The sequence below is a fragment of the Nylanderia fulva genome, unplaced genomic scaffold (genome assembly GCF_048542155.1).
Source record: "Nylanderia fulva isolate GAGA-0341 unplaced genomic scaffold, ASM4854215v1 Scaffold254, whole genome shotgun sequence".
Lineage (NCBI taxonomy): Eukaryota > Metazoa > Arthropoda > Insecta > Hymenoptera > Formicidae > Nylanderia > Nylanderia fulva.
Genome location: NW_028190319.1, coordinates 99,364 through 113,875, shown reverse-complemented (window position 1 = coordinate 113,875; position 14,512 = coordinate 99,364). Strand labels below are relative to the sequence as shown.

The following is a 14,512-nucleotide window of genomic DNA, read 5'->3' as shown; positions in this document are numbered from 1 at the left end:
TGGTATGATTCAAGAGGCCTATAAAGAAGAAGCCATGTCTCGTGCAATGGTTTTCATGTGCATGAGAGGCACAAGAGGCTCAAAGATGGCCGCGAGGACGTTAACGACGATGACCGCGCTGGGAGACCTTCAACAAGCCGAACTCATGAAAATTTGGTGAAAGTGCGTGAAAAACGACGGTCAGTATTTAAAAGTTTACGGACTTTCACCAAATTTTCATAAGTTCGGCTTGTTGAAGGTCTCCCAGCGCGGTCATCGTCGTCCACGTTCTCGCGGCCATCTTTGAGCCTCTTGTGCCACATGAAAACCATTGCACGTGACATGGCTTCTTCTTTATAGGCCTCTTGAATCATACCAAAAGTCTCTGTAGCAGTTTTGTTCAGTTTCGCACAGAACTTTATCGAATAACGCTGCTTCAAATGACGCTGCATTTTCGACTCTCCGAGTTTTCGACAGGGGTCACTGACACGCACTTACGCCACTAACGATCTGCTCACTCCAGCGTCTCGGAGGCAATTGCCGCTGAACGGTCGGTTAGCTGACACCCCCAACTACTTTACCCTGTCGGTGGAACCGGTCTGCGCGCCTTCTCCTACTCAGGAAAAATCAGTCTTGAAACTTTGTGAACGCACCATGTATGACATGAACACAATAATCACGAAGCATCACTAGTCACTGGTGCAATCTTGTGGCAAATGTTTCAACTGATCAAAATTTGAGTGAGTTCCGACTGTCACAGTATCAATTGAACACGATAATATTTCCCAATCGGACACAGTCTCAAAATGACACAGTTTCGATTGAACATAGTTCCGATTGGACACAATCCTTTCAAACATAGTACTGATTGGACGCATACAATTGCTATCAGACACAATCTCAATCTGATCCAGTCCCGATCAGACACAGCTAATCGGATACAGTGTTGATCGACTCAGCCCCGATCGGGAGAGGACTACAATGTCCATGGCCCACAGATTTGACTATAAATTATTGTTAAATGAATCATTTAGAACAAAACTAAGAATGGTCAAAGTTGCTTATCGTTTTAGAGAAATCGATCTTTTATTATCAGAATTATATGGACTAATGTAGAACCTTACGGCGTGTGGAAGGTGTATGCGTAAACACAGTGGATACCGCCCTGTGGGAGGCTCCACTATCAAAAAACTAAACGCAAGTTTGGATTGAATCTCGCTTCGCGTGGAAAGTTGCAAACTCATGTGTAAATAAAAAAATCATGTGGAAATGTTTGGTACGATACACTACCATGTCTCTTGAAGCTGATTAAAGTTTGAGACATTCCTGGAGCAAATATTAAAAATTCATATAAATACAATATAAATATGCAGAATAATATAGCAATATAATATAGCAATGTAATATAGCATAGAATATAATACATAAAATTTTGATACATTAATCTGAAAACATCTCTTATACTTAAGAAATTGTCTCTTAAATTCCTGAAAACATTCTGATTTTGTTAAAAATCATTTCTCCAACTTCTACTGTTACACATGTCACTCTTTAAGAGTCACACACAAAATAGAATTAATACCGGTCAGATACATTCTGCAGAAGATACTCTTATACTTGAAAAATTGCCTCCAGATCGCAAAATAATTCTGCATTCTTATTAATTATGCGTAAAATATGTAATAAAAGATTTATATAAAATATCCAAGACCGCATAATAACGTATGTATAATATAACAAATTCATTTTTAGCAGTTATTTGTTATTACTTTATTTTCATATTATTGGACAACACAGTTTATAATTAGCTGCTCATACTTTTTCTTCCAAACAATTATGTTTCTTTACATCCATTTATTTCTTTGTTTTTTTGTGCATAAAATTATTAATGTAAGATCAATGAAAAACGATATTTCGTTTATGTAAAATTATGTCAAACTTAAATTATAATTTAAGTATAAATTTAAATATAAAATATTTCCAAAAAATGATCCGATTGCCAGTTGAAATATTGAAATAAAGATATCAGGGAATCAATTGACCAATACTGGCTAAGGTGAATAATCTTTTATTGAAAAAGACGCAACGTTTCAACCTCAAATTTATTATTGATATCTTGTCATGTTCTGATCGTAGACAGGAAATTGACATTATGATCATTTAGTTTTTACCACTTTCTTGTAACAGGTATTTTTTAACACTTATATTTATGATTTTCCGTATTTGTTTTGTATTGTCATTTTTTTACTGAAATTTATAATTTAATTTGTAGCCTGAAGAGGATCCAATTCGGGGTCGAAACGTTGCGTCTTTTTCAGTAAAAGATTATTCACCTTAGCCAGTATTGGTCAATTAATTCCCTGATATCTTTATAAAATATTTCGTAAAAACCATTCTCTTGTTGATCATGCTACTTTTATAACTTTTTATAATAAATGTTGTACGAAGTCGATTTATATAAGAAATTGAGAGGGTCCCGTTAGCATATGATAACAACTCAATAGCACATGTTTTTATCTATTAAAAAGAATTAAAAAGTGGCGCCAAGTCCACGCACCATGTAAAAAAATGTTATATAGAAACAGTGTTTTTACATTACTGTAAAAAACTGATCGAAAAAAATGTTATTTTATTTTTATACAATATAATTTAACTGTATAATATAATAATTATAATATTAAGAATATTTAGTTGGATCTCTGAAATAAATACATATCTCCAGCTCCATCTTGGCCAATAGAGCCAAATGCAATGTTATTGCAAAAAATTAAAAAACTTAGGAATTTGTATCTTATAGTTTCGATCTCAAAATTTCCCTTCTTTGTGTTTTAACCCTGGCAAGAAAAATATTGGTACAAAAGTCGGCTGAATCGAGAATCGAATCCGAGATCTTTCGCTTGTCAGGCGACTGCTCCTTCAAATATTCTTAATATTGTTTCTTTGCATCTGGGCCTATTATTACGACGCTTTGGGGTGAAAACATTAAGAAAAGTATTGTTTCGTAAGTGTCTGAATAGCTCAGTTGGAAGAGCAGCCGTCCAGCAAACGAAAGATCTCGGGTTCGATTTCCGATTCAGCCGACTTTCGGACCAATTATATTTTTATCGCCTATTTCTTTACAGGGGGGTTAAAATAGAAACAAGGGGAACTTTGAGATCTCAACCATAAGATATAAATTCCTAAGTTTCTTAATTTTTCACAATAACATCGCGTTTGGCTCTATTGGCCGAGATGGAGATGGAGGTGTTATATATAATAATTATAATTCTAAAAAAATAGATGTAAAAAGTTCTGTTTGTTAATAATTCAATTTCAATTTCTTAATTTTATTTGATTCTCATTATTTCCTTTAATATTATATATAATCTTTCAAGTGATAAAATTATTATCTCATTTCGCTAAGTTTTCTATTGTAATCTTTCTTATATTCTCGGTATTGTATTCTATATATAGCATTCATTCGAAATCACCGCATCGCCGATGTATCTTTTTGCTGTATTTAAGCGGTTTTTCTTGTCTCATGCGTTTTACCGCACGCGCTTCTTACTCTACCTTCATAGCGAAAATCAGCTGACTTAAATCGTCGACCTACTGTGTGTACCTAATAAATTCGACTTTATCGTGTTTGTTTAAAAATCTTTGTCTTCGATCAACATTCGTACGAGTAATATCGCGCTTTCAGTCGTTATCATGATTTTCTCTATCTTTTACTTGTATTATCTCAAGTTTTCGTTGTGCATCTAAATAAACTTTCAGTGCATTATTGTATTGACTGTTTTGTTTTGTAATCAATCCTATTGTCGAGGCTCACAATAAAAAAGCACGTGAGCCAGCCATGACAACAACGTGACCAAGCGAGAGGTCATGGAACGTATGCTAAATTTGGGGACTCACGGGCAGACACAGTTTAGCGTTCGTACCGAGACGATGTAGAAAGAGTTTTTTTAGTAACCGTCGTAGCGATTAGATGTAGAGTCAATTTGTCTATCGTCTTTTGAACAGACATATATAGTTAGGCGACAGCCGTCGTACTCAAACGACGAAGAAGAACGAAAGCAATGTATTATTTGTGATTATTAAAGTATTGTTGGAGCAAACGATTCAATTATCCATTACAAGCCCGTACATTGGTCCTTCGAGCCGGATTTGTGAGCAATCAAACTAGTACAATGAGTGCACAGGAGTTGCGTCGACAACGAGGATATGTCAAGGCCAAGGTGACAAAGACATGGAAATATGTCGAGAATGTCGTTAATAAGAGAATAGCAGCGAACATTGAGACAATTACTGTACACCTGGAGAAGCTAGAACAAGCGTACAACAATTTTAACGAGTTACAACGAAAGCTAGTATGCACAATTGAAGAAGAAGATCTACAAGCCAATGATCAGAAGGAGGACGATACTTTCGAGGATCGATATATAGAATTGAAGGCGACGCTATCGAAATGGAAGGCTGCGCTCAAGCCTGCTGTGAGTGCGAGTGGCAGCAACGAGTCGCTCGCGCACGTGTTGGAACAACAGACAGAGGTGATCCGAGCGTTGAGTGCAAGTGCACACAATGAGAACAAGGTAAAGCTGCCGACAATTAAGTTGCCAACGTTCTCGGGAGAAATCGAAGATTGGAAACGATTCTCCGACAATTTCGTCACATTAATTCACAACAGTGAATTATCGGCTGTTCAAAAGCACCAATATCTAGTCGGTGCAGTAACGGGCAGTGCGGCAAAAATCATCGAGTCTATTGAGATTTCGGTGCAAAACTATGAAATAGCTTGGAATCTTTTGAAGAACTGTTACGAAGATCCAAAGGCATTGAAGCAGCGACATATTCATTGTTTGTTTGAAGCACCCAAGGTCGGTCGAGAGTCAGCAGTCGAAATCGAGGAGCTGGTCAACCATTTCCAAAAACATTTGCGCATTTTGAAATCAATGGAATCCGAGAGCGAGTCTTGGGCAGAATCCTTGATGTTCTTCATGATCGAGGAGAAGCTGGATGGGTCCACTCGCCGTCGCTGGAAAGAGAGTATAGAAGGTAGAGGAGAGGTGTCAGTCAAAAATTTACTACTTGAATTTTTGCAGCGACGCGTTCGGATGCTCAATCGATTGGGCAATTCAATTAGCGAGGAAAGGTCTATATCAAAGGGACCCGGACCGAAGTCTGGAAGGGTCAACGCTATCGAGAGTTCGAGATTGTTAAGAAAAGGCGAGTCCAGAGCATCTGGGAGCAATCAAAGAAATACACCCGTAAGTTTGGTCACGTCAACGGTTGCTGGGCGCTGTTTCGTGTGTAGCGGAGCGCATCGGATATATTTGTGCGAGAAATTCATAAATCTTTCCGAGCAGGAGCGAATCGAGGAAGTCAAGCGGTTGAGACTTTGTTTTAATTGTTTGAAGAACGATCATTTCGTAAACGCATGTAAGGCGAGTTCATGTCGACGATGCTCGGGAAGACACAATACGCTGTGTCATACAGATCACGAAAAAGGTCACGCGCAAAAGGTTATCGCATCGAATCGCAAAACGGTAGATGGAAATTCGGAAAAGAGCAATAGCGTCAATTTATCCGTGCACCATGTAGTCAAACGCGCAAATTTTGGTCAAGTTTTAATGGCAACTGCGGTGATATATATTAGGGATTCCCGAGGATTTGAACAGCTGATTCGCGTTCTTCTTGACAGTGCAAGCAAAGCGAATTTTATAACAAAGGCCGTGTGTGCCAGATTAAATATTAAGACGGACGATATTCATGAGGCGGTTTCGGGAATAAACAATACAATTTGTGCAATTACGAGAGGTTGTCGAGTCACAATTAGATTGAGAGTAACGAATTATCAAGTATCGGCGTTTTGCTTACAATTAGTCGTTCCAAAAATTACACGGGAGCTGCCTGCGGCTGCAATTAGTGCTAAATCATTTTCGGTCACAGATACAGTGAAATTGGCTGATCCTCAATATTTTCAGCCTAGTCAAATTGATATGCTATTAGGCAGCGAGTTTTTCATGAAGCTATTAGAACCCGCAAAAATCGAACTCGGAACGGAATTACCTATTGTACATTGCAAAACACGAAATTCGGATGGGTCATTTCGGGACCAATTCCCGCTCAATATGTCAGAAAGGAAAACGTCAATTATGTTGCGTGTATGGTTACACAGATATCTTTGCAAAAATCATTAGAGAAATGGGAAATCAAAGATTGTTCGGGACGCGGGAGCATAGCAATGTCAAGCGAGGAATGTGCGTGCGAGGAAATGTTTGCGGAAACACATACTCGAAATAAGAAAGGTAGATTCGTCGTTCGTCTGCCCTTTCGAAATAATAAACACGAGCTCGGCGAGTCGCGATCAATCGCGGAGAAGCGGCTGATGTGTTTAGAAGTAACAAATCATTTCGAAAAGCGTACACGGAATTCATGCGAGAATATATACAATTGAACCATATGACAAGCATTCCTGCGACCGCGACAACAAATACTCAAGCTATTTATTTACTTCACCACGGAGTGATGCGTGAGTCAGCTGTTAGCACGAGGCTTCGAGTTGTTTTCGATGCTTCGTCTAAGGGCATATCGTTAAATGATACCTTGATGGTAGGCGCGACATTGCAAGATCCATTATTCAATATCGTATTCGATATCGATTTCGTGAGCAGCCGATAGTGATAACGGCTGATTTACAGAAAATGTATAGACAAATTCTGGTTCATAACTTCGATCAAAATTATCAGCGAGTTCTGTGGCGTTTTTCGACAGATGAGACAATACAAGAGTATCGTTTAAACACAGTAACGTATGGACAAGCGTGCGCGCCTTTCCTAGCAATAAGGAGCGTGCGACAATTAGCAAGCGAGACAAGTGATTGATACCCACGAGCGTCGCGAACGTTGTTGCGAGATTTGTACGTAGACGATATTTTGACGGGAATAAGCGATATTAATGAAGCGAAACTGTTAATCGAAGAATTAACGCAATTGTTGAGAGCAGGAGGGTTCGAGTTACATAAGTGGCGATCAAATCGTATGGAAGTATTGACCGGAGGAAACGAGCTTAGCAATTTAACCGATGTTCAGGCTATTACGGACGAGCGAGATACCGTGAAAACGTTGGGTCTTCTATGGCAACCGAGTAGCGACGATTTGCAATGTGAGTCACAGGCTGGGTCTGATGCAAGAACAAAGCGGAGCATATTATCGTCCATTTCTAAACTATTTGACCCGCTAGGATTGGCAAGTCCTTTGATCATTACAGCAAAGATGATTATGCAAAGCACTTGGCAATTAAATCTCGATTGGGACGACGAATTGCCTGCGAACTTGCATCGGGCGTGACTAGAATATGTGCAAGATTTGTCGAAGATTAGTACAATGCGAATACTGAGACAGGTTGTCAGTTGTTCAAATCCAGTATCTATTAATTTACATGCGTTTTGCGATGCCTCAGAGCGAGCGTACGGGGCATGTGTATACGTACAGGCGATTGCTAACGATAATCAAGTTGTGTCGAGATTGCTCTGCGCGAAGTCACGTGTGGCGCCGGTCAAGAAAATAACGATTCCGCGATTAGAATTGTGTGGGGCGGTGATGCTAGTGGATCTGATTCAAGTCGTTATCGAGTCATTAACGATCAAGATTCATACAATTTATGCATGGAGCGATTCGTCAATTGTCCTCGCGTGGATAGCGGGTAAGCCGAATCGGCAAAAGACTTTTATTTCCAATAGAATTGCGAAGATACAGTCAATTTTGCCTGCCAAGCATTGGGGGCATGTCGCGGGTAAAGAAAATCCTGCGGACTTAATTTCTCGAAGCACCACCTTTGATCAATTAGAGGCAAGTTCGTTGTGGTGGTCGGGCCCACAGTGGCTTTCTGAATTTCCGGAGCATTCGCGGCATGAGGCTCGTGAGTTGTCGAATCGAGAACGAGAGATTCTAATGTCCGAGGAGAAAACTGAAAAACGAGTTTTCGTGACCCAGAGCGACTCCGATTCCATTATCCGTACAATTTTGAATAAATTCTCTTCATTGACAAAAATTGAGAGAGTATTGGCGTGGTGTAGACGATTCATCGCGAATAGTAGGCGAAAGCCGTTGAAGCACGAGCGTGACAATTTATTAGTGAGGGAGTTGTCCTTGTCACAATTACAATTAATAAAGTACATTCAAAAACAGTTCTCTGCGAAGGAACTACATGAATTAAAGATCAGGGATTATGTGAACGAGAACAGTGCTCTTAAAACCCTGAGCCCACTTATCGATGAAGACGGAGTCGTCAGGGTGGGCGGCAGGTTGCAGAGATCAGTCTGTAATTACGATAAAAAACATCCAATTCTGTTGCCGGCAAGGTGTCGGTTCACCAAGTTGTTGTTTGAGCGGAAGCATTGTCGTATGCTTCATGCAGGCCCGCAGACTTTACTTGCTTCAATCTGGGAAAGATTCTGGCCTTTAAACGGTCGCAATCTTGCGCGTAGAATTGTCAGGAAATGCACGGTTTGCTTTAAAGTCAATCCAAAAGTATCGAATCAGATCATGGGATCATTGCCTCCAGAGAGAATAACTTGTCAACGAACGTTTTCAGTGGTCGGAGTGGATTATGCCGGCCCGATTAACACTTTAGCGAGTAAAGGTCGAGGGCAAAGATCGCGAAAATCATATATTGCGTTATTTGTGTGCTTTTCAACAAAAGCGGTTCATATTGAAGCGACTAGCGAACTGACAACGGACGCATTTTTGGCCACGCTTCGTCGTTTTGTAAGCAGACGTGGTTATCCGCAAAAAATTTATAGCGACAATGCCACAAATTTCGTGGGCGCAAAACGAGAACTTGAAGAGTTGTACACTGCGATTAAGACGACATTTAGCAATGCGATAGATGATTATTGTACCGATCGACATATTCAATGAAGTTTTATTCCTCTCTATGCGCCTCATATGGGTGGAATATGGGAAGCGGGGATAAAATCATGTAAATATCATTTGAAGAGAGTCATGGGCGAAGCGCGACTCACGTTTGAGAAGTTTAGTACCGTATTAGCACAGATCGAGGCATGCCTGAACTCGAGATCTTTATGTTCATTATCATCCGATCCTAGCGATTTACAAGCCTTAACGCCGGCACATTTTTTAATAGGCGAACCATTGACTAGCTTGCCCGATATCGACGTTACGGGGACTTCAATTAATAGATTGGATAGATGGCAATTGACTTAGCAAATAGCGCAGCACTTTTGGAAACGATGGAGTGTTAAGTATTTGACGTCATTACAAGGTCGATGCAAATGGATCACGGAACAAAGAAATTTAGATATTGACGATATAGTCTTAATTGTAAATGAAAATGCTCCACCGTTGCAATGAAAGCTTGGTAGAATAATCGAACTTCACCCAGGAGTCGATAATAAGGTTCGTGTCGTAAGCATTAAGACTAAAGATAGTGTTATCAAACGTTCAATCACAAAAATATGTAAATTGCCTGTCGATAAGCACAAGAATTAATTACCATTAATTGGTAGGCGGGATGTCGAGGCTCACAATAAGAAAGCACGTGAGCCAGCCATGACAACAACGTGACCAAGCGAGAGGTCATGGAACGTATGCTAAATTTGGGGACTCACGGGCAGACACAGTTTAGCGTTCGTACCGAGACGATGTAGAAAGAGTTTTTTTAAATAAAAACTTTTGTACTCGGCTCAAATTATTGTGTTACAATAAAAATGAAATATCGACGGCAATCGAATGTGCGGATGTCAAGCACAAAATTAATAAATAGAAATGAGATCTCACATAAAGCTCATTTATTTAATTCTAAACGTTTCGACCCACTTCGGGTCTTCTTCAGTAGCTCCAACATACAAAAAATTCAAGAAATCAAAGATAGTCATTACAAATAAAAAAATATAAACCTCAAATACATACAATCCGCAAAACAAATTAAATGTTCTTCTCCTCCCTATTCAAACTGTCCGGCCGTCGGAGTGTCTCCCTAACGGTGACCATCGTCAGAAAGGAAGCAGAGCACATAAGTGACTCCCTTACCAATACTAATCAAAGTCACAACAACAATATATAAATTAAACATAGAAAATTCACAAGAATTAAAATTTAAAAATCGGAGAGATCACTCACCCCGGCAGTAAAAACAAAGAGAAGACGATGTTACACGTGACACATCACTGTGCGGTATTCTACCTCGGCACAGTCGATACATATATACGCAAAAAAAACCAAAACATAAAATGAGTTTTTTTAGTAACCGTCGTAGTGATTAGATGTAGAGTCAATTTATCTATCGTCTTTTGAACAGACATATATAGTTAGGCGACAGCCGTCGTACTCAAACGACGAAGAAGAACGAAAGCAATGTATTATTTGTGATTATTAAAGTATTGTTGGAGCAAACGATTAAATTATCCATTACAAGCCCGTACACCTATCAATATAATCAATTCTATCTATATATTAATACTGTAAATTGACAAAAACTTATGTTGTAAAATTAAAAATATCAAAACATTGCACCAAATAAGTAAAAATTTATACAAAAAATTAAAAATTAAAAAATAATGCAAAAATTGAAAATTAATAAAAATTAAGAAATATAAAAATTTTAGTTAAAAGAACTTGGCGCTGTTAAATTTTAAATGTACTGCAATGTACCTTGTCTGTAATATATCTCAAAGTAACAAATATTAATTTTATGTAAACATTACGTTAATAGTGAATAATTAATTTTAATATTACATCATAATAACTGGAACATTAATAGAACATAAATATGATGATTTTTTTAAATCGGCCAACAGAGCCAAAGCACAAAAAATTAATTATTCGGAACTGTATCTCTTGGTTTCAGATCACTAAGTTTCATATATAAATTAATTTCAAAACTTACATATGGAGAAATAGGCGCGAAAAATATAGGTCCGAAAAGTCGCTGAAGCGGAAATCGAATCCGCGTCTTTCACTTTCCGGGCGACTGCTCTTACCAACTAAGCTATTCAGACCCTTTCGACCTTATTTCCGTGTTCCTCTTTTAACTATTAATCGCTATGATGTTTCGTCAACGACGAATGGGACGTGTTCTTTTTTTAACTATTAATTTTATATAAGACCGGTGTTATGTTGCGTTAATCTCATTTTAATTGATGGAATTTTTACTTGATAAGGACCACAACCAAATGGTCGAAACGTCGTGAAAGTATTGAATAAAATTGCTAGTTACGTCAAAATCAAGTTTGCCAAGTTTTTTTTGTATAAATGTTTTATATGATTATTTTTTATTTTTTAGAAGTATTAATTTTACAACATAAGGTTTTGTCGATTGACAATTTCTTATATCTATTTTTCTAGAATTATAATTATATTGTACAACTAAATTATATTGCGCAAAGATAAAATAATATTATCATTTAAAGCAATTTTTTACAATAATGCAAAAACACTGTGTTTTGCGAACACTTTTTCACATGGCGCGTAGACTTAGCGCTCTTTTTTTCTTTTTCTGAAAAAGATTCTACATATCACGATCAATTTTAAAAGAATGTGTAATACTTTCAAATAAGAAAATTTTCCGTCACGATTCAATAACAAAATAGTATTTGGTCTGTATTGCATATTGATTTTTCATTATTTATTACGATAGATAAAAACGCGATTATCATATCAAGAAATTAAAAATTAAAGACTGACACTGATACAGCATAACAAAAGATAATCTCCTAAATTGTATCGACTTACCACTTTTCTATTACTCAACTCTCACAGTTGCTTTGGGATATTAAAATTGATAACGAATTGTTTCTTTTGTCGGAACGACAAACAAGTAAACCGACAGCAAGATGTGGTTCTTTTTAATCAAGGTGTTATGATTACTTTTTTTAATAGTTCCATCGATTAACTTCACTGCCTGTAGATATAAGTAAATTGAGATAAACTACGGTAAATCTACGATAACGAGCGACGACGATAAAAGAATTGTGAGGCACAAATATCATATGTCGAATTATATATTATTGTCAGTGTTTAGAGTGAGAGAGAAGAAGAAAGAGCCTATCAGCACATCCGCTAAAAAAGTACGAATCATGTGAATATTTTTCTTGTAAAATGAGGTAAAATAAATTAGAATAAATATTAATTTTAATGTAATACATAATGCAAGTAGCTTTGACTTTGACGTATTGTATATTCTAAGTCACTTTCTAAAGATTTTAATTGTCATTCTTATCATTCAACCATTGTTTATTAAAAAGTTATTAGCAAATAAATGTGCATAAAAATTGAGCTTTAAAAGTAAATTCATAATTCAGAAAGAAAATCTACTAATTTCAAATAAAAAGATGGCCTGTACCTTCAAAGGTATTAATGTAGAATCCATGTTTATTACACATTTGTTCTTTATTTTAATCAATATTATTTGTTCTTAAAATACATAATGTAAACCCTTTTTTTTACATTACAATTACCATATATTCATATAAGTTCTCAAAATCACATATCACATTGCGAATTTTGATATAAAACGAGAGCTCTAATTTTATTTATAATTCACATGGAATTGATTACAATTCCAAAAATTATTTTGTAAGAAATAATATACTCATATGTTAATAGTGATATAAGAAGATTTCTAACCCATGAGCACCGACGGGGATGCGGGGCGAGAGGGACTTTTAGCGCGAGAGAATAACGTCACGCGGGGAGGGGGCCGAGAAATTTTGGATTTTTCAAGTTTAGGTAAAAATTTCGGTGTACCATTAGATCAAAGTAATAGATTTTGGCAGTTTCCATATATTATAAATTAACATGCATGTCCAAAAAAAAAACAATTTTATTGTGTTCAACATATTACATTTTTTACTAATGATATTAAAAATTGTCTTCTACAAACATTTCTGTAACATCAAAATATGTATATCTCCGTTAAAATACTAGAACTTTTATTTGCAGCATTATTTTCTAAAAATTATACTTTTAGAAATAAAAAATTGTAACGTTTTATTTAGAACACTCAGTAAATATATTTATACACAAACATGTGAATGCTCAGTAAATATATTCATACACACACATGTGAATGATAAGTAATTATATTGATAATTATATGTAACTCGATAATGAAAAAATATTATATATTTTTATAAATATCGAGGATAGAGTGGGCCTTTCCATCGCCCATTCCCGTGAGAACGCAGCCACAAAATGTTTTTTTTTCGTCTCTCCGATTATAGCAAACGAGACATTTGCATTGAGGCGTCTTTTTGCAACAATATGTATTGGAATATAACAAATTATTGATTTGATAAATTTTTATTATTTAGAAAAAGGCGACACTTTTTGAATACTAACGTTAGAATCCATCATATTTGAGAATAATTCCAACGATTTTTGAAAATCGATGGATTCATTGCTAGTATTCTTATATGTGCTGTTCAAATCGTTCTGGAAAAAGATATTTTTAGAAGCAACTAGCAGACGAATATATCTTCTCTGGTATAAAATATCTTTTTTAATAACCAGAACGCATATGCAAATCATTCTGGGAGAAGATATTTTAGAAATAATTAGCAGGCAAATAAATCGTCTTCAATATAAAATATCTTTTTCCAGAGCGCACATGCAAATCGTTCTGGGAGAAGATATTTTAGAAACAATTAGCAGGCGAATATATCGTCTCTGATATAAAATATCTTTTTCCAGAGAGCACATGCAAATCGTTCTGGGAGAAGATATTTTAAAAACAACTAGCAGAAGAATAGATCGTCTTTGGCATGAAACATCTTTTTTTATTACTACTGCAACTTTATAACAATTATTACTACTATTGTACTATTGTAACTACTATTTATTACTACTATATTTCTACTACTAACAACTATTTAAAGTAAGCAAGCGACTGCTTTATTTTTCAAAAATTATTTTTCGAAATTATATATATATTTTTATTTATGTAAAAAAATTTTATCAAAATTGAACCCCATAAATGTTAAATAAGATTGAAGGGGGTATCATTAGAATATCGCAAAAAATTTATAGTTGGAGAAAATCTTGAAAATTTCAAAATCATGTTTATTTTTAAAATGATCTCAAGAATACAAATATGTTTCACTGTGGACATCAGTTGCAGGACACCCTTTTATATATATACATACATATATACATACATACATTTATATATACATATATACAATATATATATATGTATATACAGGGTGTCTGGTAACTAACGGACCAACGATTACAAATGGATTCTTTGGTCAATTTGGGAACAATTTTTCCTCAGCGAAAATGTCGAAAAAAGTTATCATTTTTTACAACTTTCCAATATTTCTCATTATGTATCTTTATAAGTAAGCCTCAAATTAAAATTTTATTATAGTAAACTCTACCTGAAATTAACTGAAGAATGTAATTATGTTAGACTTTTAACTCCAAAACGTTTAGTTTTCAAAAAACCCATTTTTTTCAATCGCTCATAACTCGAAAATTATTGACTTCTCAACATTTTTGTTAAGGAAAAATCGTCTCCAAACTGGCCAGAG

General features: G+C 36.0%; 3 protein-coding genes across 4 annotated transcripts in view; 2 read left to right on the top strand and 1 right to left on the bottom strand.

Moving 5' to 3' along the window:
* The window catches only part of LOC114932388 (acyl-CoA Delta-9 desaturase-like), a 29,158-nt gene extending 17,201 nt beyond the window's left edge, over window positions 1-11,957 (bottom strand). The window contains exons 1-2 of one of the 2 annotated variants that reach the window (XM_085483521.1): window positions 11,712-11,957; window positions 10,867-11,066 (exon numbers count right to left, since the gene is read on the bottom strand). The gene's annotated coding sequence lies outside the window, so the exon portion shown is untranslated. The remainder of the gene's footprint in view (window positions 1-10,866; window positions 11,067-11,711) is intronic. The other variant, XM_085483519.1, reaches the window with a different exon arrangement.
* Window positions 4,149-7,307, top strand: LOC146722922 (uncharacterized). Its single transcript, XM_085483528.1, has 6 exons — window positions 4,149-5,225; window positions 5,325-6,032; window positions 6,137-6,358; window positions 6,633-6,834; window positions 6,940-7,122; window positions 7,228-7,307. Exons 1-6 carry the CDS (start codon window positions 4,149-4,151, stop codon window positions 7,305-7,307), a joined length of 2,472 nt encoding a protein of 823 aa, XP_085339654.1.
* Window positions 7,560-8,879, top strand: LOC146722921 (uncharacterized). The gene has a single exon (XM_085483527.1). It carries the CDS (start codon window positions 7,560-7,562, stop codon window positions 8,877-8,879), a length of 1,320 nt encoding a protein of 439 aa, XP_085339653.1.
* Window positions 11,958-14,512: the final 2,555 nt, after the last annotated feature.